This window comes from Phytophthora infestans, genomic scaffold (assembly GCF_000142945.1).
Source record: "Phytophthora infestans T30-4 supercont1.25 genomic scaffold, whole genome shotgun sequence".
Classification (NCBI taxonomy): Eukaryota; Oomycota; class Peronosporomycetes; order Peronosporales; family Peronosporaceae; genus Phytophthora; species Phytophthora infestans.
Window position 1 is genome coordinate 370,688 of NW_003303734.1, and position 23,891 is coordinate 394,578.

The window sequence follows — 23,891 nt, forward strand, 5'->3', positions numbered from 1 at the left end:
CGTGTGAAAGCGTGGACCACGTAAAAAAAGCTTCTTAGTCTGGTTTCCAGCTACCATACAGTACATGCATTCATCAAACGATCAACCTGGTGTCGTCAGTTGTTGTGGAGTGGAGACGCGGTGCTGTGAATTATCCCTCAAAGACCTGAGGATTTTTCATATTTCCTCGCTCTCTCACTGTATCATACAGTACACTACCGGTGCCTATACACAAACATATAGTGTACGTTAGTGTATTGACACGATAGATGGATAAGGCTCCAGCGACGAAACAAGCGAATTTGTTCATACATGTAGAAGTTCGTCAAGTTTTTAATTGATGACCACGCGTGTGTGCAGTTTCGACGACAAGCGATTGAAGATGCTGTTCGCTGTGGCCAGCTGCAATTGGTTAATAATCTACTTGGAGTGCTGCAGGCTGGAGGTGAAAGAGGACTGCAGACGTTGACGCAGAGTAATGACAAGGGAGAAACGCTGCTCCACTCACTAGCAAAGTCGCATAGGTTTCAACGCGCTGGCTCATAAATTTGCGTGATTTCTCGTCGACGCAGGCGTTTGTGTCGACACAAGAGACCGCACAGAGAATCCCGCCTTCCATTACGTGGCAAAGCAAGGCAACACTCGTTTCATGGACTTCTTACATCACCAACGTGGTGGACAAGACACACTCTGGCGCGAAAAGTTCATCTTGGACGTGTAGTGGAGCTGGGAGATACACTCCTGTTCGATCGTCTTTGGGCCGAAACGAAGCCCTCTCCTAATCCGAGTCAATGGGCTGAACGCAACCCCCTGTTGTTTGTTGACATGCAACAATACCTGTCTACTCTTCTTGAAGATCCGAGCTTCACGGTAGGTGCTATGTACACTGTGAGTGACGCGGATCGACCACTATTCGTCCTACAAGACAAACGAGCTGTTACCATTGAGCTAATCGATCGCGATACCTCTCACACGCGTGAAGACCCGTTGACGGATGCATCGTGTGGAGCTACAGCAGGGCCTCCGAAAATGATAGTGTTTTTTATCGGACCCTTACAGCAGGGATAAATCACTGCAATGCTGAATCGTGCGCTTAGAATACATAACGCTCTAGTGCATGTCAAAAAATAAATTACTGCGTTATTGATACAATAACAAACGGACTAGCTGTTATTGAGCAGTAAAGACATACCATCTACAAACGTGTTGCCTCATCTACTGTCTGAGCGTTCCAGTACGTAACATTTTCTCTTAGATAGAGAATCATTTCCAAGGTAATAGGAAGTAAGCCATGTCGCCCTTGGCCAAACGTGGTGCGAGCTACGCTGAAAACCCGCTCGACTACGTTGGAAGTAGCCGGAATCACGTGGAGCAAGTCGTACTTTACATCTTTCTCGGCAAGTTTCTGGAGCTGCTGGACAAAAGAAAATTCTTCCTCGTCGTCATCCTCTCCGCTCTCTGCATGCAAGCTAACCCTTGCAAACGGCGAAAGCGCAGCTTTCTCTGCACGAGTGAGACGGCTCGTATTTCCGCCCAGGACCCGGACGCAACTCGCCTCGAAATCAGAGCTGTGGACGATTTCGGCGCGCGGACCTTTTAAATAAAGCACATTAATCAAAATAAAAGCTAGCAATTATCATAGTAGCAAGAACATCAACAACAACAAGCTTACCGAAGAAGCGAGCGTAGTGGGGCTTGATCGAAACAATCCATCAAGCCAAACACGAGCGTCTAACAGCGTAGCGAGCATACACAGCAATGTAATGCTCTGATGCATGCGATCACCCATCCAGAATTAGCCTAAAGCGTTCCGGCAGCTCGGCCCCGATGATGCGCTCGACAGCGCGCGTCAAGCTGTTCATCCCGGAGGGTGTGACTGTCGTATTCGTGGATTCAGAGTGGCGCTTGGTCACACTTTCGCTCTTGGCGATGCCAAACCCGCACGGCTACGCGGCTGGTACTGTTGCTGATCTTATTAAAGCACGAATGCAAGACCGCTACAACATTGATGTGGACCGGTACGTTCGATTCACAGTAAGTGATACGACGGGAAGCGCTCGAAACGTATCCGACCATTTCAATAGTACGAATCAAGTGGATTGTTTAATGCACTTATTAAGTTTGTGTCTGTTGTATGCTCTCGGTCTGAAAGAAAACACACGAAATCGTGGTCAGAGTATCATAACACCGGGAGGGGAGTTCCGAAATGGTCTGAAAGTTATTTAGAAGCTTCGTGATTTGGCAACGTTTTTCAACACTCCTCAAAGAATCACTAAACTCAAGCAGATGAAGAAGGCCCTTAGCCTTCCAGCTGTCAATATTGAAGTTGATTCGAAGACACGAGTTGGATACGCTGTAACGCTAATGCGTCGCAGTGTACTAAATCACTATGCCTTTGCTCAGTACTTTGAAGGATTTCCAAGGATGATTGAGACGGCTGTATTACCGAGATGGAAGGGCTGACTAACCAACTCGCACAGTTTAGTCTGGGCGAAGTGCAAAAGCAGGGCGTGGCAAGCTGTTACGTCCTACTTTTTCGCAAAATGTTGGTTTTTGCTGGTGAATCCACTACAGTTAATTGTTTAGTTCTCGATCGCCCTGGGCCAAAAGCAACTGAGCATTCGCAACGCCGAGCACCAAAGTCTATATCCGAGTTTTCTTGGGATGGCAAACGTTGTCGCGACCGACTTCGTGAGCAACTCGCTCTTCGGTTTCCAGTTGAGGATCTCAACGACATAAAAGCTTTACTTCTGGATCCGCGGATTAAAGGAAAAGCACATAGTATTGTCAGTGATTCATCAGTTCTTGCACAAGCCGAGACCGAACTTCAATTTGAGCATGCTCTCATTTATCAGAAATTGTTAGCAAGGCAAGCAGCAGACGAGGAGTGTAAGGGTGAGGAGCCTTTGCCGTCGGGGATTTCTCAAAGCAGCTCTGATCTCATTGACACTGCACTGGGTGCCTTACTAGAGATCGACGCCCCGGCTCAAAACGTGGAAATGTCTGATTTCCAGGCTGACCTATCCGCCCAAGCGATGAACGCGTGGAACGAATGGAAGAGCTTGAATGTCTCGTGGCCGTGTTCAACATCCCAAACAGGCAAGTACAATTTACTAGACTTGTATCGGAGCGTGGATATACAAGCATGGTTTAAAGAGTCTGGACAACTCCTGTTTCCTGGAATTGCCGTCCTAGCAAGGATTTATCTTGCTAAACCTCTGTCAACTGCAATTCAAGAGCGCTTCTTTAGCTTAAGTGGGTACGTTGTGAACGATTTGCGTACCCGTTTGGATGAGGACCGGGGAGATGCTTTGCCTGATGAAAGCAAACTGGAGAGAGTACCGGAGCTTGCAAAAGCGAACTGAGGTAGACAGCAAGTAGCGACTCATCTGAATATCACATTATTGATATGATATTGATACGTTACTGATACGCCAGCGTCAGCGTATCAGTATCATCGGATATTGGTTTCACCGCTTTTTAAACTGTATCAGGATCATAAGTATTGCCCAAAGTGCCGATGCTATTAACCCCTGATCGCAATGTCCGCCGCACGACGCAGTTACTAGAGGGCTATGCGCTCGTGCATCCTCCTCTGTCCAAATTTGCCGAGCTTGTGGTGTACCAAGAAGCTCAGGCGAGTCTGCGATACCTCGTGGAAGTGGAGACGGTACGTAGGTAAAAAGGTAATTGACTTAAGGTATCCTACGTCTGGAGAAGATCTTTGGTCTCCAGTCCCTTCTTGAAGGCCTTGACGACGCGGATATGAGCGCGGATCAACGCGAAGCTTTGTAGCCACAGCTGCTGCCCCCGTGCGGACGTTGCTTCACGTACCTGTTCGACATCAACTTCGCGACATAAAGCCATCCAACTGGGGGCGTTCTTGGTCGAGATGGAGCGTAACACGAGTCCGAGAGGCAGCGAGATGAAGCCCATTGCGATACAGGCGAGCCATTGATCGATTTCTAGCGGCGTACAGTTGAACCAGTCGCCCGTGAGCTGCACCATGACCACCTGCATAGCGATCTGAAGCACGCAGACGTAGAGGAACACGCGGTTCTTCGTGATTCCTTGGAAGATATTGAGCTCGTCGTGGATCTTGCGACAGTTGAGTTCATTGAACAGCTGCATCCACACGAAGGTGTTGAAGACGATCGTCATGTGCTTCGTGGAGTCGTTCTTGTGGTCTTCACCCAAGTCATTCAAGCGACCCGAACGAACGTTGAACCATTTCTCACCAGTGAATACAATAGCCAAGAGCAGAGCAAGCTGGAAGATCGACTGACCGAGGATATGCTTACTCATCTTCTTGGAGATAAGTGGCTGCGTCTTCGGGTATGGCTTACGCTCCAGTAAAGCCTGGGTGGGCTCTGCCGTTGCCAATTGCGAAAGACGCGAACGAGTCCAGGATCAAGTTAACCCACAACATCTGCACAGCGGAGAGCGGAGACTGCTCCAAGACCACAGCGCCGATGAACGCGAGCAGGACGGCGACCACGTTGACTGTCAATTGGAACTGCAGGAACTTGGAGATCGAGTCGTACACGTTGCGTCCCCACTTGATGGCGTTCACGATCGAGTTGAAATTGTCGTCCATGAGGATAATATCCGACGCGTCCTTGGCCACCGCAGTGCCGCTGATGCCCATCGCGAAGCCCACGTTCGCTTTCTTCAGTGCAGGAGCATCGTTCGTGCCGTCACCAGTCACAGCAACAACTTGAGGCCCGTGCGGCATCAAGCTGCTTTGCATCAAGCCTGTTACTAACGTATACTTGTCCTTTGGTGACGACCGTGCAAGAACTCGAAGCATGGGCCAGATCTGATCAAATTGCTCCTGAATGATGTTGCCCTGTGCGTCCAGAACTCTCGAGCGGAATGTCTGTCCGTCCATGACGAGAGATCCATCGCCTTGTGAGATAATACCGCACTTGCCAGCGATGGAGCGTGCAGTGGTAATGTTGTCTCCAGTCACCATACGAACCGTGATCCCTGCGCGCTTGCAGTGTTGAATGGCCCCAGGCACTTCCGGTCGTACCGGATCTTCGATACCGACAATCGCGATGCACGTCAAGTCCTTCTCCACATCTTCGTCAGCCCAGGTGTTGAGCTCTACAGCGGGGACGTCAAGGTCACGATAGGAAAGACACAACGTGCGGTATCCTTGTGACGCGTACTTGTCGATCACAGTTGAGCCAATCTCGCTCTTCCGAGCGGTACTCAGAGCTTCAATCGCTCCGTCCGTACGCTGCATCTGCTTACACAAGCCGAGAACGACTTCAGTTGCGCCTTTCGTGTACACTCGACACTTGGATTCTCCACGACGAACCACGACAGACATACGCTTCTTGGCACTGCTGAACGTCAGCATGTGGACGATCTCGTTGGTAGCGCGGATATCCGCGTACTCGACACCACCGTCGCGGATAAACTGGAGCAAAGCGCACTCTGTCTTGTTGCCAGTATGTTCCGGAAGTCCGTTCTCCACTTTAGGGGGTAAGATCTCAGCAGTCGAGTTAATAGCGACGCCGTGGCAGAGCGCTTCCTTCGTCTCGTCACTTACCGCGCCCTTACTGTCCGTAGCGGACGAGAACTCGGCGTCTCCGATCCAGATCTTCATGACTGTCATGCGGTTCGTTGTCAGTGTCCCCGTCTTGTCCGAACAGATCGTCGTGGCGCTACCCATAGTCTCACAGGCGTCGAGATGTCGGACGAGGTTGTTATCCACCAGCATCTTCTTCACAGAGTACGCTAGCGCAATTGTCACTGCAAGAGGTAGACCTTCTGGAATGGCTACAACTAGCACCGTGATGGCAATGATAAAGAAGTTGAGATAGTCACTGATGTAGCCATTCTTCCACGGCTTATCATCAACTGCGAACTTGTCGATGGAGAAGCGAATCGCCATGATCACAAACACCAACAACGCCACAATGGTACCGAGCTTACCGATGAAGATAGTGAGGTTGTAGAGCTTCCCTTCAAGCGGAGACTGCGAGTCCTCGACACCGTCAAACCCGTCCTTGTCGTCTTCAGCTGGCACCTTTGGGGTGTCCATTTCGACGTAGATCTCGTCGGTTTCCTGACGTCCATCCGCACTGTTCTTGTTCTTGTCTTCTTTGGGTGTTTTTTTGCTTGCTGTTCCGTTGATCAAGCTCTTAATGATCCCAGCCTGCGAGTTTTCACCCACACACACTACCAGCATTTTACTCAGCCCCTCCATTACCTTGGTACCTGACAACAAGAACGGATTCTCACGGTTCTTTGGGAGTAAATCGGACTCTCCAGTCATGGCACTTTCGTCCATTTTGAGTTCTTTCTCGTCAAATACCATGCCGTCCGCTGGAATGATATCACCCAGATCCACACGCACAATGTCACCTACTAACAGATTCCACTTGCCCACTTCAGTGGGTGCTCCATTGCGAATTACTTTGATCTTCTCGTCCTCTTTTACAGCGTTGAGAGAACGGAACTGTTGTTCTTTTTGATAGTCGTTCACGGCAGTCACAAGAGTGACCACGACGACAGCCAAGATGATACACGCTCCTTCGACCCATCCAGTCTCTTTGTGGTCTCCGACAGTGGAGGACAGGACGATAGAGAAGATACCAGAGATGGTCAAGATAATGATAGTGATGTCTTGGAACGCATCCCACATGAGCGCAAAGAAACTCTTGGCTTTAGGTGGAGGGATGTAGTTCCTACCGAAAGAATCTTCTCGTCTGCGTAGATCGTCGGCATCGTTTGCGTCGAGTCCTTGTCGGAGATCAACGTGGAGAGCAGTAGCGACGCCGTCCAGTCCACCGACACTTTCGAGCTGTTCGCCTACTTTCTCGTGTGCAGTCTCTACGAGACGGATGAGATCACCAGTCACCAGTGTGAACGCCATTGCGATTCCGCCAGTCGAACTGGAATTAGACAATGTGCGGCGGTTGTGAGCTTGCTAGGTCAACCGCAAGTTCCAAAATGAGCGACACCGGCTAGTAAAGAAACATGTTCAACGATCACTGCTATTCCTGGCCAGATATGCTGCTGCCGGTTAGTTACGCTGGGTACGATCGAATCTGACTAGCAATGTGATGGAGAGAAAGATACGCGGAGTAAATTATCAGTTTTCGAGGATATGCTAGCTCTCTTAATTGCCCCCGTTGGATTTGAGCTAAGTGCAGTCAAATGGGTAACATCATGCCCCTTAAGAAAGAAACCTACGTCTGCCTGTCTGATCGTCGCACCAGCCTTGTCGAAGATTCACTGAGTATACACTTTAAAGACACTGCGAGCTTTTAGGGATCAGTTACGTCCGGCATGGGTGGTGCAGACGACGATCTGGCGTAAGGTTGTGAAGAGCCCCGCGCCACTCAAGCAGTAACCACATTTTTGCTCTATCAGAGATTGGTTTTCGACTAAACGGCGGAGACACGTTTGCACGGGCTCGACATTTCCCGTAGTAAGAAAAAAAAAACTTGCCGATGTTACATCCCAAAAACTTAGAAGCAATGAGAGCCCGTCGATTGAATCTCGAGTTTTCGATGGTCAGTTTTAGATCTACGGTGGGTTCTTATCGACAGATATGTAGATTCGCTCTAATTGGTTTATCAAGTCCATTTGCATCAGAGTCAACAAGAAGGAATCTTACTATCACGGAGGTTCCGAAGTTGTGCTCAGTAGTGTTGCGATGGTACAAAGTGCTTTTATGGTTGTATCTCTTGGCAGTGACATGAGGTGGTAAGCTCAAATCAGTTTAAAGAAACGTGGGAGGGTGTCAACTCCACTCACTTCAGAATTTGACTTCGCGCAGCAAAATCAACAAGAAAAATCCAACAACAATGACCGAGTACGGCAAACTGCAGACCCCGACTGTCGATGATCGTCTTAGCACCGTCAGCAAGGACCCCCACGAAGACGATGTCGAAGAAGAGTCTTACGATACGAAATCCCCAGCAGAGAGAATCGCGTGGGGTTTTTTCTACACGATCGCTTCTCTTGCAGCTCTTTACTTCTTCATGGTGGCTGTCAAGTTCATCGGAGACGGGTTCACCCTCGCGTTGGGTTGTGACACAAAGGGTGCCTTCGACTTCGCCAACAACCCCGTAGCTGGTCTCATGATCGGTACCGTGGCTACAGCACTGCTCCATAGTTCGGGTACTGTTACATCCATCGTCGTGGCGTTGGTTGGTTCCGGTGGTATGACTATTCGCCAGGGTGTATATGTGATCATGGGCGCTAATGTCGGCACTTGTGTGACTTGTATCATGGTGGCGTTCGGTCAAGTGGGTGACCGTACTCGTTTCCAACGAGCCATGGCTGCTGCTACAGTACACGACATGTACAATATCTGGTCGGTGTTTGTGATGTTTCCCATCGAAGTGATCTTCCATCCTTTGGAGAAAATGTCCGTGGCAATGTCGAACGCCAAGACCAGTAGTGGAGCATTCAACAGTCCCGTGGATGCCATTGTAAACCCGTTGACTCAGAAGCTTCTTTCGGTCGACAAAAAGGCCATTTACAGAGTCGCAACCGGAGAGACCATGTGTACGGAAGACCAGTCGTTCGTCAAGAGTGGTGCTTTCCACAATTCCAGCTTGAGTGACGGTAGTATCGGTGCTATCACTGTCATTATCGGCTTCTGCATTCTGGTATGTGCACTATTGACGCTGGTGAAAATGTTGGCCAAAGTGTTTATGGGTCCAACGAAAAAACTCATCTCCAAGTTACTCAACTACAACGGATACATCAACATCTTTGTCGGTACTTTGATCACATTTGCCGTCCATTCGTCGACTGTTGTCACCTCTACTCTCACTCCGATGGCAGGTTTGGGTGTCGTGACACTGGAACAAGTGTATCCATTGGTGATCGGAGCCAACCTGGGCACGACTGGGACTGCGTTGCTAGCCTCTCTCGTGACTGGGAAGGCCGACTCTGTGGCTATTGCTCTCGTGCATTTCTGGTTTAACGTGATCGGGATCTTCCTGTTCTACCCCATCCCGGTCACACGGAAGCCGATCCTCGGCTGGGCACGCTCGCTGGCGTTTTTCAGTGCGTCGTGGCCTCTAACTGCGGTTATCTTCCTCATTATACTCTTTCTGGTAGCACCGGGAATTCTGTTGGGCTTGGTGTACATGTGCACCGCTGACAATGTTGTAGCTCAAGTGTTTGGATGGATCGTTGCAGCTGTCGTTCTGGTCGCCTTGGCTGGTTTTCTCCTGTGGTACAAGAAGAAAGGTGGTCGTGAATTGTGGCTCAACTTTTTAGAAAAGAAGCGATTAGAACGTGAAGGCAGCGACGAGCACATTGACGCAAACCACACCGAAACGGTGTAAGACGCTAACGGCATCTTCAATTCTTCATGACTTTGTTTTCTTTTTGCTCGTTCACTTTGCGCTCATAATAATTTTTTTTTATTGAAGTAAACAAATACAGACCAAAAGTGCTGTTATTTTTACACAGATAATGAGTTCTTACGTGTTTTTATCTAGTCTATACGAGCCTCTCTTGCTGGGGTGTGATGTACCACATTATTAGCGTTATAACCGCTCAAACTACCAGAACGAAAAGCACGAATATCCACATCGTTGAATCCTACAAAACGTAGAGTTACGTTGTTAAAAGAGATAGATAAGCTGCGTCCATAATGTAGTTCGTACCGAGTCGTCGTAACTCTGCATCAATGACGTCAAAGTGAGGAATCGCCTTCTCCAACCCCTCAGTATCCAGTTCTACGCACAAATTAAATTATTTAAACCACGAAGCGAACAGCACTTAAAACCGCTTTTGCTTACCAACCGCAGCCTTGTTGCCTGCAAGAAATCGCACGCGCATGCTCATTTGAGGCTCCAGATGAACTAATTCACGTACGAACTCCTCCGCCTTCTCCACCCGATGCAAGTGTTGCTAATAAAAATCGTGCTTATTAGTTGTCACATTCCATAAAATTTCTCAAACTTTATGATTCCTCTCACCTGTGTCGCTTCAACGCCAAACTGCAGTCTCGACCTCAAACATGGTGACGCTGCTGCATTCCAGTTCGGAAGTCCCAAATACTTGGCCACATCTCGCACCTCCTGCTTGGTCAAACCGCTAAGCGGACTCACTACCTCGAACTCGGTAGCTGCCACCAGTCCTACACAAAATATTAGTTTTGAGAGTACAAATGTAATAATGAAAAAAACTAGAAACGTACCAACTCTGGTAAGATCCAGCTGATCATCAGCATTCGTGCCGTTATATAGCACAGGCTTAATCTCTTCTCCATGTTGTTGCATTTCCTGCCACGCAAACTCTGCCACTTGATTCAATGTCGAGTACAGCGTCGTCTTGCAATAATAGCAACTTTTGCCCTGATTGGCGACATATCCCTCGAGTTTGGCTTCATCCGTGTGGCATTCCCACAATGGGACTCCAATATGGGACGCGACTTCTCTGGCTTGTCGAAGCTGCACGGAGGACAACGCAGCGGATCTCCCAATACACGCAGCGCCTGTATCTGGGAAGACTTGGAACACCAACGCAGCAGCTAGCGACGAGTCCACACCGCCTGAAAACGCCACCACGTTGTTGATCGGCAGTAATTTACTCGACAAATTAGAGATCTGCGCTCCTCTAGAAGCCACGATCTGAAGCAGACGATCAACTTTTGTCGCGAGCATTGCTCCGGGTTTAACGTCGAGGCAGCGTGTCCGATAATGGAGACCTTCCACATGAAATAGGTAAACTTGATGAGTGATTGAATAAGCTTTTACACAGGTTTAAATAAGCTGTTTGAAAGGAGCCTCCAACACTTTATATTGTTTCCTGTGGAATTATATAGTTTAATATTCACCATGTCTGCGTTCGGCTATCTACTTGACCGCAGCGTGGGGCTGCCAAGTCGCGCCTATCGCGACAGCTTCTACACCCGTCAGACTGCTACCTTACTGCAGCACGCGCCGTCGACCAGCAACTTCATCTTCCGACAAGGGATGCGTGTCTGGAGCTTCTCTTTGGACCCAGCGGAGCAGCGTTTCCTGCTGGTTGGTACTTCCCAGTCCCAACTTTTGGTATTTGACCTGCACACACTAGACGAAGCCGACGCCACCTGTAACTCTACGTACACCACGACCAACACTCTTGATCCCATTTGCGCTGTTGGAGCCAAAACGGAGAGTGCCCAAACCTTACAATTTGGTATTTCGATGGTCGACTGGTACCCTGTTGACGGTGGGTTGTGCATTTCCAGCTCGCTGGACGAACATGTGAAAGTTTGGGATTTCGAGACTTTTTCTTGTGTCAGTACGTTACATTTACGTAGTAAAATATTCAGTGCAAAGTTCTCCCCCGTGGGTACAACACACACGTTGATCGCTGCTGCGACTTCACGAGGAGAAGTGCGACTGGTGGATATGGAAAGTGGCGCCACCGCGCACAGTTTATTAGGCCATAAAGACGAAATTTGGTCGCTGGACTGGTCTCCAGCAAGTGAATTTTTACTTGCCACAGGCTCAAGAGATGGCGAGATTCGGCTCTGGGATATCCGACGATCAGGAGCGACGGCGTGTTTATTGTGTTTAAACCACGAAGGAAAGGCCACTGTACCGGGTAGATCGAGTTTATATACTAATGTGAAAAGAGAAAACCCCATGTCATTGTCGGCTGCTGCTACAGCCAGAAAACGACAGCGTGTGGGTGGAGCGTCAGAGGCTCAAGCAAGAGACCGACAACGAGTGAGGTCCAGAGTGGATGACCATCATTCGAGACTACACGCCTCGACATATCGAGAGAATAGGAATGATCCTCATGCTGCAGCGACGATGTCACTTGCTATTGCTCATTATGCAGGGGTGACGAGCTTGTCGTATACCCCTGATGGGAGATTTCTACTGAGTAAAGGTATGGACGACAAGCTTCGATTATGGAACGCGACGTCGGGGGAACATCAGTTTATGAATTATACAGGAGTGCGGAGAACGCAACCTCGAGCTGCGAGAAATGTACAAATGGCTGTAGTTCAAGAAGGTGACGCCTGGGAGAGTACGACGGTATTTGTTCCCAATGGGTCGGAAGGAGAGTTATGCTCGTATCGCGTTTTTGGAGATAATGGTGCACCGCTAGGGTCTGTCACTGCCCACTATCAACAAATAACTGCTTGTCTGTATCGAAAAACTACTCGTGAAGTCTACTCAGCAGGTGAAGATGGACTCATCATGAAATGGAAACCTCCACCTGTTGAGTTGAATCCCGACTCTGTCGACGAGGAACATGTCGATTTTAGAGGACACAATGGCGACGTGGAAGCGATTACCGGTGCTACTGCTGGCGATGAAGATACGTGGAGTGAAGACGAAGAAGACGCAGGAACGGGTCATGAATTTATTCCACCAATTCTACGGGATGAATTCTAGTATTGTTGTATATAAAAATTGTACAAATATTTTCATAGTTTTTTTTTACATCTAAATATATTCGTATTCTTTCGATATAACGATTGCGATGTCAGCAGGAGCACCGCCAGGTAGTGGGTCGTTGTTGAGTGCCACCGATTTCTTCGGTAAGACGGATGTGGGTGGCTTGGATAAATTCAAGACCATAGCCTTTCGTGCTCTTCACGAACAGAAACTCGAGGAGGAGCTTCAACAAACCAAGCAAGAGAACGAACGTCTTAAAGATGCTCACACTCGAGTAACACGCGACTTGGAAGATCTCCAAGTATCGTTTGCAGCCAATATCGAAGATCGTGAGCGCGTACTTGCCTTCAAGTCGAAGCGGATCGATGAACTTCATAACAAACTACGCGAGTATGAAACCATCAACGCCTCGTTGCTACAAACAATTAACGGAGGTGTAGAAGGAGACACTAGTGCTTCTCAAAGCATCGCTAACCCGACTACCAACGCTACTACTGAGCCGGTGGGAACAGAACCGGAGACTCGTGCTAGAATGATGACGTTGATTAACGCAGGAAAGCCGCTCTTCCATGCGCTGGACACGTGTAAGGAACAAGAGTACAAACAACTCTATGAAGACTCCCAACGTCACTGCGAGCAACTGACACAAACTGCTCTTGAAAACGAAGCTGCAATGCGAGAGACTCGACTAGTAAAATTCAACAAGCAAGACAGCGACATCCAGATCGAGCAACTTCAAGCTCAACTCGCGACAATGGCATTAGAAAAAGACCAACTAGAACATCATCTGGAGCGTAAGTTGATCCTAGAAAACGACCGACTACGTCGTGAGAAAGAAGCCGAACTCCAAGCTTTCCACGACGCTATGCGCACACAAATGCGAATGCAGTTGGACGTGACCACGCAGCGAACTGTCGAGGAGAACGAGAGAGTGCAGCTCGAACTGCGTTATCAGAGCTCGCAACTGGAGAAGATGATGAAGCAGAGCGACGAACTTCGCGCCGAGAATAAACGTACGAAACACGAAATGCACGTGTTTGAAGAAATGAACGCGGGACTTAGTAAGAAGCTCAAATTTTACGAGCAACTTTTCGCGAAGATGCAGCAGAAGGACGAGAGATCAAGACAAGTCGATGGTCAGCCACGGACTGCGAAGACACCGGTGGACCCCCCTACGTCGCGACGAATACCTCGAAAGCCTCCGCTACCTGCGTTGTCTACAGTCAACTGTGCTAAGCCAACGTCTTCAGAAGCTTCGTCGATGGACATCATGGGATCTCCTCGTGGCTCCTACTTCTCACCTGACGTTGACCGTATTCAAACCGGTAAATATCCAGAGTTTGAATCTGATCCGAACGATCCGCAAACTCCGTATCAGCTCAACGCCGTCACAGATGTTCTTGAAAAACATCTACAAAGTCGTGAGTTTACTAAGAAACAAATGGTGGCTGTGCTACGGTATCATCATGACCAGTATCAACGTCGAGAAAGCGTAAGTATTTTTGGCTTCTATGGCATGGACTCTACTGAGTTTTGTATGATCAGCCGAAGGTTGTTCGAGATACCGCAAGACTTGGAACTACGCCAGTGTTCAAAAAGAAGCTCATGCTCTCTAAGGCATGCTACTTACCGTCAAGCTATGGACGTAGGATCAGGGAACCATCGGTGCGTGCTGCTTGGCATTAAAAAATAATCTCGATAGTATTAAAGATAACTCGTTTGTTGCTACGGTGATGCAGATGACTTTGGATACTTTGATCAAGCAAAATTCATCTTCCAATAATTCAGAGAACAACTCGATCGTTAACGACGAGCAACGGCAAATTCTTCATAACTTGTTACTCCCCGAACTGTCCAAGGAAAAGAGAAAAGACAAGCCTGCTTCATCGTACACGTTTGGTCGAGATCCCTCGGAAATGTGGAAGACATCTGCCTCACGACCGCATGGTCAACTGCAACATCATGACTTACCTGCCACTGCACGATTTTGATTTAATTTTTCATGGAATCAAGCCTAACACAATAAAATTTAAGCCTTTGTACCATAAAAAATATTAAGAAATGATATCAGCCGAATTCTGCACGATGTAGGACCCGTACAGCAGTACTAGGGTTCTTTTGATTGATTCGACTAGTCTGTTGTAGCCCGCTAAGTGTATAATGGCATCACGCCGCCCTGTGGATTCATTATCGTTATCCGAGGCTGCTTGCATCATCTCGAAGGCTTCCGGCAAAGGTGATCCAAGCTCGTGCCTTTCCAATTAGGTCAATGATTGCATTGGTTTGGCGTATTTGGAGCGACACACCAGCAGACCTTGACGTTCAAATCTCCAGCACGTGGCGGGTTGTAGACTCTTCCAAGACAATGTTACCAGCTAGTGACAGTTTTGTCTTGAATTTCATCTTGTCTTGGGAGGGCCCATACACGCACCCCCCAAGCACTTAATACTGCCCCTCTGTAGCATTTCGAATCGTCACTAAATAATCTTCTGTCAGCTGGAATTAAACACAAATTCTTGAAACTATATCCCCATCTGGGTTCGTCAGAATTAAATGTGTCTCCATAGGCAGCTCGGCTGGATTGAAATCGAGAAGCGCAGTGGGAGCATCATAAACGGACTGGGGAATACCTGTATTTATGTACACAAGAGGTGGCCTGATAGCACGCCGCGTCCTACTCCGGTAGTCGCTTATTTTTGCCATAACTTTCGTCAATACTTTTGTCTCGACATCCTCGGCGCTGCCATGCAAACGATTCATAATTTCGGCAATTTCAGACATCCCATTTTAGTAGCTTCAGCACCTGGAAACAGCGCTCAGTAGAATTGCAATGTGACGTCTCCAGGCTGTTGGTTCCATCGATTGATCCATAAATCATTGTCAGAATCTCGGCAATATATTTGCTCGTCTTGCCCATACCAATCAGCTGCATAACGCTCCTTTGCTTTTTTTTTGTCTTGGAGAAACGGAGCAGTGATGTCCAAGGCATACAGCTTTAAGACCACCCATTGGTTTTCTACTGTAGACCCCCATGAACAGGCGACCATTGTTTTGCGTAGGTGTAGATTTAATAGTCCCATAACAACACCGTCATCATTTCTTTTATACGACAGGAAAACAACGTGTCCCGACTCAGACAGCTTCGTTTCAAACTCCGTTGCAGCATGCAGGTCCATCCAGCGAGTAGAAGTCCCATTAGCTTTGAGCTGCAGTACAAGCTCTTGTTTTTTATGCTCCGAATAACGACCATACCATTCGCCATAGAATGGATTTCGCAGAACCCCGCTGAGTTCTCGTCAGTGTGCCCGCTATATCCGGTAGCAAGAACGAGAGGGGTATCGAGTGGTAAGCTTGATGTCGAGATGCGGAAGATTAACCATCTCTCTTCATTGGTTTTCATTCAAGAGAAAAAATCGAAGTTGTGATAAAAAATTATCTTGCGACAGTTTGTCATTTTCCCTTTGGATTTGCTGGCTTGCAAGATCGGTTAGATTGATGAGCTGCTTTCCCAGTGTTCGCAACGTGGACAGATGAGGAAAGCAGACCGACGAGTCGAATTTCGAACCAAAACATTTTTGCTTGATTTTTTATTTTTCGATGGTTCTAATACAAACAAGACAACATACTCATTTTATTAAATTAACTTAGATTATTCATTTTCCTTTGCTGTGGTTTTGTTCAGCTTCTGTTGTGCAATTGATGCAGTGCTGTACTGCTGGCTAATTCCAAGGACGCGTTCAGTCTTCTCCGACTCGAAAACAAGTCTCCCACTAGGAGACGTCTTAGGCTTTAATTGGTAGGATATGCGAAAATGCAGCGTCACTTGTCTTAAGCGTTTTAAATCCTCAATAAGCCATCCGGTGAGCTAAATAGCTCAACAAAGCCATCTCAATCCTTCAACGCCTGATTTTCATAGCTATTCATCCTGAATATGAATCTTATGTGCTACACGGAGGCAACTCCTGTTTTAATGAATGATGTCAGCTAAAATGCGGACCAAGGTCGATAACTCTCGTGGTCACATAAATGAAAACTCGACAACTGATTGAGAGATCTCTCGAACATTTCGCCAACGAGTTGTTACCACTCAAAACTCGTCTGATTGTAATCACGTTATTTAGTACTTCGTAGTAATAGTTTGTCTCACAAGCGGAATCGTTGATTCTGCACGAGTTATTAGCCCTTTGTTAGCACTAGCTACAATATTTATTTGCTGCCGCGTCAGGAAACACATTTCTTTTTTGTCATAAAGCGCTTTGTTTTTCTTGATTCAAAAAGAGTCTAGCTTCATGATACAAATAATAAGAAATATGAGATGAATAATTCCACTAAAGTAGTCATCCATGGTATCAGTGCTTTCTGTATTTTTCTCGACGAAATTGATATCTCTCAATCCCTTGTCGATTTTATTTATGTAATTGAGGAGTTGTCTCTGATGAGACGGGTGTCAGCTTTATTCAATGACGTAATAGTACACTAACTTCAACTTGTTGTTGTCACTACGAGCGATTCTCAGACTTACTCATGAAAGCAGCTGGCAAAAATGATTGATTGAGCCTGACACAAGCAAAACAATTCCATTGAACCGCTCAGCCAGTGCACATTCCGAAAACAGCTCTGAAGTCATCACTTGGGTACAGCAAGAATGGACGGTCTCCGTGATGTCGAGCTTTTAGAGCTCCCTTGTAACACTCCTATTGTTATGATGACCATTGCTGGAGACACCCTGACGGCACAATCTGTCTTTGTTAAGCTTATTGGCTCATCGGATGGTTTCGTGACGATTCAAAACGCCAACAACAAATGGCAGCGCCTTGCACATGGTGAATTGGGAAGTTGCCAGTTCGCTCATCCAAGCGAAGCGGTTAATCTCAAACCCAAGATAGCTCCAAGTGGGGGGCTTGTCTTCGAATCCGAGTATGGTGTCCTTGGCATTTATTGGGAAAATCGGTTAAAGGTGTTAAGGTGCCGCGGTCGTTACTGGCAAGACACCCAAGCGTGGGTGCTGTTACAGCAATATCAACTGGGCGCGAGCGATGCCAAATCTACCGCACAGCTAAAGCTGAACGAATCCGCTGTAAATGAGAATGATTTAGCTGGTCGAGTGCAATTGGTAATGCAATCTGTCGAATTGGGTAAAACGTTGGAGGAACTAAAGGAGATTCTGGAACTGGTGTATGGTACGGAGCCTCCAATGGGGAGCCATATAATGACGTCTGTGATGCTTCGGGAGCGTCGCAAACTGATTTTGAAATTGCTGGAGGCTGGTTTGTCTACGGAAGAAGCTGGGGGTGTTTTTAAGCTTGTGTATGGAACAAGCCCTTCGATCATGAAGGCAGATGCATACAGCGAAGCTGGCACCCATGGCTCAGAGTATGTAGCCGTTCCTCTAGCGACAGCAGAAAAATTAACGAAATGAGTAAGTGAAGAGGTTTAGCGGCTCGTGCTAAGATTTAGCCAAACCATCTAATAGCTCAAACATTGGACTTGCATTTAACGTGGAACAAAATTGAAAATAGGATGTTCATGAAACCTTATACCAGGAATACCTTTAGCCCTCACCGAATTAATTTCACGGTACTGCGTAGTTCGCTTTTCGACATTTTTAATACCAAAGCCATTTAAATACACTCTAGAAGTGTTGCTTTGGCCTGGGAGGACAACTCATCTCAACCTGTTGAACATCATTATTTTGTATTGAGATTTAGAGTGGGGGTGCCTAGGTCGACCACAAAGGTCTCGTGGAGGGTTGCGCGTCAAGGGTGGGGAGTCCGTTAAAGACGATGTCGGACGCCGTTTCTAAGCTCAGCCGAATTTTATTATAACAAACAAAATTTATGAAGTTCCTGTAGCGCTGTACTTGACCTCGCCTGACGTCGGCAGGCTTTTGGTGCATTTTGAATGGTTTCGCTTTAATAGTTGTGTTAGGCTCTCAATTCTTGTAAACTCCAAAGAGTTATTAGATTTGGTTGGCCCTTTTAGAGCTCTGAGCAGATGGTATATTAAAATGATGCAAGAGCTGAGGACCAATAGACAGCTTAAATAACGACGAAAATCAGAGCTACTGCTCAAGGAGCATTTTATACTCGCTCTGAAGGCAATCTTGTACGCAGCAATGTTCGTTGATCTGTAATTAAAAAATCTTAAGTAAATAACTAGATCCGCGTTTTACACAGAGAAACTGTTTTGCTTTATAATGGTAGAGCCATGACTCCCGATACCTCAAACTCTGTTCAGACCAAGTGAGCTCTGAAAATCAATCACATTAAACTTATGCCAAGAAGGTTGAAGCTACCGTTTTTATATATTCAAACTATTATTTAAAGTGGGTCACGCGACAAACGGTAGTTGCTATCTCAGTAAAACATATCGGAAACGAGATCGTCTTCGACTAAGCTGGAAATTCATGCTCCAGTTTATTTTTCACGTAGCATTTTTTTACTGCCCGCCTAGTGTAAAACATTGTTCTACCACAGCCTCGTAGTGGCGCGCAAATCCTGAAGTGAATAGAGCTAGTAAGAAGAAAAAAACACTGTCGAAACGCCATTGGAGTGTATTTTCATGGGCTCCGTTATTAAAAAATCGTGCCCTGCACGAAGAAGCTCTGGAATTTCAAATTCGAGGAAGGGACTACAGTACATGCATCTACTGTACCAAACAAGTGAAAATAACGTTTTAATTGAATTGAGAAGAATTCGAGGCGATACAAATTTAATTAGTGCTTGTCGTTGCCACTTTTTTAGCTTCAACACAGCGAAGTCCGTTACCGAAGTAAAATCCATCCATGCAAGGTACCAGACAAGTATATATCAGTGGAGCTGTCATTGGAGGAAGCAGCGCGGTAACATCCTCCCAATATGAGCCGGTGGGACTAACCTGTTCGTAGCTTTAAACGCTTTGACCTTGATCCCATGCATCGCTCTTGCAACTTGCTCTACCCAGTATCAGCGAGGAGTTCTAACCGAAGAGTATTCAAGCTAGGCAAATTCATAGGCTAGCATTGCATTCCATTGTGCTAAGTTGTTGCGGCATCGGACGCACATCAAAAAGCTTAAAGCTGTCGATCTGTCTGCTAGCCTATAACTTGATCAGCATTTTTGGACGATATATTGTCTGTGACCTCCCGGTAAGATAGCTTGTAAACCACGTTTTTATCGAAATTGATAGCAAAAACATGATTTTGTCGATATACGTATGCAAATCACAAAAAAAATCTTGCATGCTTGTTGCCAGCGGAAGAAACGGTCGCTACCACTGGGGTTTTGGCTTCTTTCCTACCCGGAAGGTCTCCTTCCACTCCTCGACGAAGTTGGAGTTTTGGTTTCCCAACTTTTTGCTTACTTGCTTTTGCGTTCGATCTTGTTTCTCAAGCACACTCTTGATATGCTTTAGCTGCTTGGCACTTAGTAGCGTGAGATCAGCCTTAATGAATTTATTGGGATCCTTGATATCTTTCATCAACTTGTTCCACATTATTTCGTTTCCTCGTTTTTCCTTGTCTACTTGCGGGCTGGCAGAGTCATCATTGCTCTCATCCTCGTGCTAGTGGGAGCGTAGGGAGCGCTTAACGTCGAAATGAGTTGTAGTGACCATTTCCGGGGTCGTTTTCGAAACCCAGGGTTGCTGGGCATCAACGGTGGCTGCGTTGGTACTGACAAGGATCGTCGCCGCTGTAGCGAGAAAGGCAATGTAGAAGCGCATGGTTCAACAGGTGTCGGTGGTTTGAATACCTGTCGTGCTTGTGGGGCTCGAGCGCAAATTTCAGATTGAGCAACTATTATTAACCGAACAACTCTGGTGGTGCCGTATTGATTGCATGTACTAATTCCTGTAATGTTCTCTATACCAAAAGTGAACCACATCCTTATGTTAATAAAGTACGTTAATAAGCGTGAACATGTTGTTGTTGCTAACGGTAAATGCCGAAGTGAGTAGATTAAAGTCAATTAAATCTGTCCTCTAAACTTCAGTGCTCCTGGCCATCCACCAGATTAACCGGTTTGGGACCGGTCCATCCTGGAACGTTCAGCCGGTTAACTGAACCGTGCAGAGTCGGTGTGAATTAACACTCCCACTCACCGCTACTGCACGACGTTCGTCTTCGTTGAGGATCGCTACTCAGCGGCGTTCCTCTTTTTGATCCCGCTTGCCTCGCGAAGGAACGCTAGCGATTTCGTTCCAAGCAGCTTCGTCAGCATGTCCGCAAGTTGGCGCTTCGTGTCGACGTAGTCCACCTTGATCGTAGAGCGTTCCACATTCTCCCGAATGAAGTGATGTCGGATATCCACGTGCTTGGTCCTAGCGTGATACCCAGCGTTACTTGCAAGTGCGATAGCACCTTGATTGTCCTCCCAGACCTGCGTCGCTCCCACTTGCTCGTGACCCATGTCCTTGAGAATAGCACGTGTTCACAGTACCTCTTGCGTACACAAACTCAGAGCCATGTACTCTGCTTCCGCTGAGCTAAGTGCAACCGTTCTCTGGTACTTGGACTTGAACACAACCGGAGCGTTCCCAATCATGACCATGACACCTGATACGGAACGCCTGTCGTCAATGTTGCTTCCCCAGTCTGCGTCCGTGAACGCCTCTGCCTTGACACCTTGCGTTCCACTTTGGTAGAGGATACCGTGCTGCCGAGTTGTCTTTAAGTACTGCAGGACCCGTATCGCTGCCTTCCAGTGTTGCGTTCCAGGATTTTCCAGGAAGCGTGACAGCTGCGTTACAACGTACGCAATGTCCGGTCGAGTGCATGTTGTGATGTACATCAGGCATCCGATCAAGGAACGGTACGGTCTTGACTGCATTTCACGTCGTTCCTTCTCCGTGGCTGGCGACATCATCTTCGACAGCTTCATGTTGGACGCGCATGGGTTATCCGACATCTTGGCGCTCCGTTGGTTGAAGCGTTCTAGAATGTCGTCAATGTACCGAGTTTGCTTGATCATCAGCGTTCCAGCTGCCTTATAATGATCAATCTCCATCCCCAGGATGAACTTTGCCTCGCCAAGCTCTTTCATCTTGAAGGCACCCTTCAGAGCGCCCTTTATTTCGCGAATCTCTTTGCGTGTCTTCGCCGCAATGATCATGTCGTCCACATACAGGCACACGTACACGAATGCGTCCCTGGAACACTTGACGTAGACACACTGGTCGGCTCCACAACTCTTGAAACCGTTCCGCAGGAACACACGATGGATAGTCTTGTTCCATGCACTTGCAGCTTGCTTCAAACCATATATGGCCTTTAGCAGCTTGCACTTCATGCGTTCAGCGTTCTCGAGACCTAGTGGAACGTCCATGTAGACCAAATCCACCAAACCACTGTTTAGGAACGCTGTGTCAGCATCCAGTTGCTCCATAATGTAGTCGCATGCCACACACACAGCGAGTACAACCCGAATCGAGTTCATGTTTGCAACAGGAGAATACGTCTCAAAAAAATCGATTCCAAACTTCTGCTTGAACCCTTGAGCTACTAGGCGTGCCTTGTAACGGATAACACGACCGTTCTCGTCACGCTTCTTGGTAAACACCCAGCGACATCCAATGGAACGCGTAGCCGTTCCACATGGAACCAACGTCCACGTTCCGTTCTGGGAATGAGAGTGTAACTCAGCCTTCATAGCCCGACGACATTCAGCTGCTTCATCACTGGCGATAGCTTCTGCGTACGTGTTCGGCGTATCCGGGACGCCTCCGATGCTGGCCGCGTATGCCCAACACTGCCTCTGCGAGTAAACAGTCTTCATCGATCCTAGGACGCTTAGGAGACGGCGGTCCCATCACTACCTCTTTCAGACTGGCGTTCCACATCGTCATCGTAGCCGTTCCCAAGCAGAAACACCGGATCCCGAGGTCGGGTTGAGCGTTCCGTTTCAGGATGGAAGATTATCCAGTCCTCTTGGAACGCAGGAGGCAGTGAGTGGTACGTTGCCAGCTCCAGTCCGCTCGAACGGCGTTCCTCCGGTGCGGGTAGCTGTGGTAGCCCGGCGTTCCGTTCCGGTTCAACATCGTCCATCTCAATGTCTTGAGCAGGTTCTTCCGCTTCTTCCATCGTTTCATCTTGAACAGACTGTCGTTCCACTTCTGGAGCTGGAACCACGGTATCGTCATTGTTCCTTGTCACATGGATGATCGTTTCAGAAGCTGGCGACGGCGTGTCATAGATACCGCCCACCTCACGCTCGTCCAGCTTTACCGATCGTGACACCTTGACCTTGGATGCATCCAAGTCGTAGACACGATACCCTTTTACGTTCTCTGCGTATCCGAGGAGCGTGCACCTGAAGCTCTTGGGTTCCAATTTCGCTCTCTTCACGTCATCCACGTGAGCGTACCCTTGTGATCCAAACACACGTAGGTGTTCCATCCGTGGCTTCACTTGGAACGCCAACTCATATGGCGTGACATCCGAGTTTAATGTGTTCGTGGAACGGTTGATAAGGTACACTGCAGTACTCACCGCTTCAGCCCACCACTCCGTTGACATAGACTTGTAGTGTAGCATGCTTCGTGCCTTCTCCATGATGGTACGGTTCATGCGTTCCGCAACACCGTTCTGCTGAGGGCTGTATGGAACGCTGCATTGATGCACGATGCCAGACCGCTGACAGAGTGCCAATACCGTCTTGTTTACAAACTCCGTTCCATTATCGGAACGCAGGCACTTCAATCGTTCCCCCCACTGATTTTCATACAGCGCCTTGAACTCCTTCAGCTTGCTGCCCACCTCACTCTTGCTCTTCATGAAGAATGTCACGACATACCTTGAGTAGTCGTCTACAACGGTCAGCACGTACTTGGCACCCCCCTTTGGGAGCGTTCTCATTGGTCCCATAACGTCTGTGTGTACTAGTTCCAACACACGCGTTGTCTTCGTCAGTGATCGTGACGGGAACGCCGTCACGGTCTGCTTTCCCTTCATGCATCCACCGCACAAAGTCTCGCACCCCCTTCTTACTGGCGGGATACCGGTCGTGGAACGTTGAGTCTTCGTCAGTGCGTCCTTGTTGGGGTGACCCATGCGAGCGTGCCAAAGCTCCCACTCGCTGTCAGGACCGGCGTATTCCACGAAACGGGCCCCCTCCTGCTGACAGTCCAAAAGGAACGCCTTACCAACCTTCTTCCCTGACGCTATTGCAGCGTTCCGTCCCCAAATTACACAACTGGAACGCTGGAACTCCACACTCATTCCGCGTTCCGCGAGCTTCCCGACTGACAATAAGCGTCTATCGAGCCCGGGGATGTGGAGCACGTCCACCATACGGATGCGTCTACCGTCCAAACCAGTCAACTTGACCGTTCCAGTTCCTGCGACGTGCAACTTCTTGCCGTCTGCAATCGTCACCTCCATGCTAGTGTCTAACGACTTGTACTCAAACAGGTCGTTCCGGTGAGGGGTCATGTGCGACGTCGCACCGCTATCAACCAGCCGCCCGGCCGAGCGTTCCCCACCAACTGCAAACACTGCATCGTCTTGGCTACCCTTCTTCGTAGCAGGACAGTCCCGCTTCATGTGGCCCACGA

The 23,891-nt window shown here is 48.0% G+C and overlaps 5 protein-coding genes across 5 annotated transcripts; 3 read left to right on the top strand and 2 right to left on the bottom strand.

Moving 5' to 3' along the window:
• Positions 1 to 3,684: 3,684 nt before the first annotated feature.
• Positions 3,685 to 6,868, bottom strand: PITG_12940 (P-type ATPase (P-ATPase) Superfamily; the record flags this gene model as incomplete). The annotated part of the gene is made up of 3 exons (XM_002900448.1): positions 3,685 to 4,347; positions 4,400 to 5,968; positions 6,041 to 6,868. 3 exons carry the CDS (start codon positions 6,866 to 6,868, stop codon positions 3,685 to 3,687), a joined length of 3,060 nt encoding a protein of 1,019 aa, XP_002900494.1.
• Positions 6,869 to 7,284: 416 nt separating this feature from the next.
• PITG_12941 (sodium-dependent phosphate transporter, putative) lies at positions 7,285 to 9,302 on the top strand (the record flags this gene model as incomplete). The annotated part of the gene is made up of 3 exons (XM_002900449.1): positions 7,285 to 7,310; positions 7,778 to 9,018; positions 9,127 to 9,302. The coding sequence occupies 3 exons, from the start codon at positions 7,285 to 7,287 to the stop codon at positions 9,300 to 9,302; spliced, it is 1,443 nt and encodes a 480-aa protein (XP_002900495.1).
• Positions 9,303 to 9,454: 152 nt separating this feature from the next.
• Positions 9,455 to 10,749, bottom strand: PITG_12942 (uncharacterized protein; the record flags this gene model as incomplete). The annotated part of the gene is made up of 5 exons (XM_002900450.1): positions 9,455 to 9,561; positions 9,627 to 9,698; positions 9,762 to 9,873; positions 9,942 to 10,102; positions 10,163 to 10,749. 5 exons carry the CDS (start codon positions 10,626 to 10,628, stop codon positions 9,455 to 9,457), a joined length of 918 nt encoding a protein of 305 aa, XP_002900496.1.
• A 53-nt stretch (positions 10,750 to 10,802) lies between these two features.
• PITG_12943 (DNA excision repair ERCC-8-like protein) lies at positions 10,803 to 12,359 on the top strand (the record flags this gene model as incomplete). Its single annotated transcript, XM_002900451.1, has 1 exon — positions 10,803 to 12,359. One exon carries the CDS (start codon positions 10,803 to 10,805, stop codon positions 12,357 to 12,359), a length of 1,557 nt encoding a protein of 518 aa, XP_002900497.1.
• An 88-nt stretch (positions 12,360 to 12,447) lies between these two features.
• Positions 12,448 to 14,048, top strand: PITG_12944 (uncharacterized protein; the record flags this gene model as incomplete). Its single annotated transcript, XM_002900452.1, has 4 exons — positions 12,448 to 12,798; positions 12,862 to 13,395; positions 13,447 to 13,892; positions 13,934 to 14,048. 4 exons carry the CDS (start codon positions 12,448 to 12,450, stop codon positions 14,046 to 14,048), a joined length of 1,446 nt encoding a protein of 481 aa, XP_002900498.1.
• Positions 14,049 to 23,891: the final 9,843 nt, after the last annotated feature.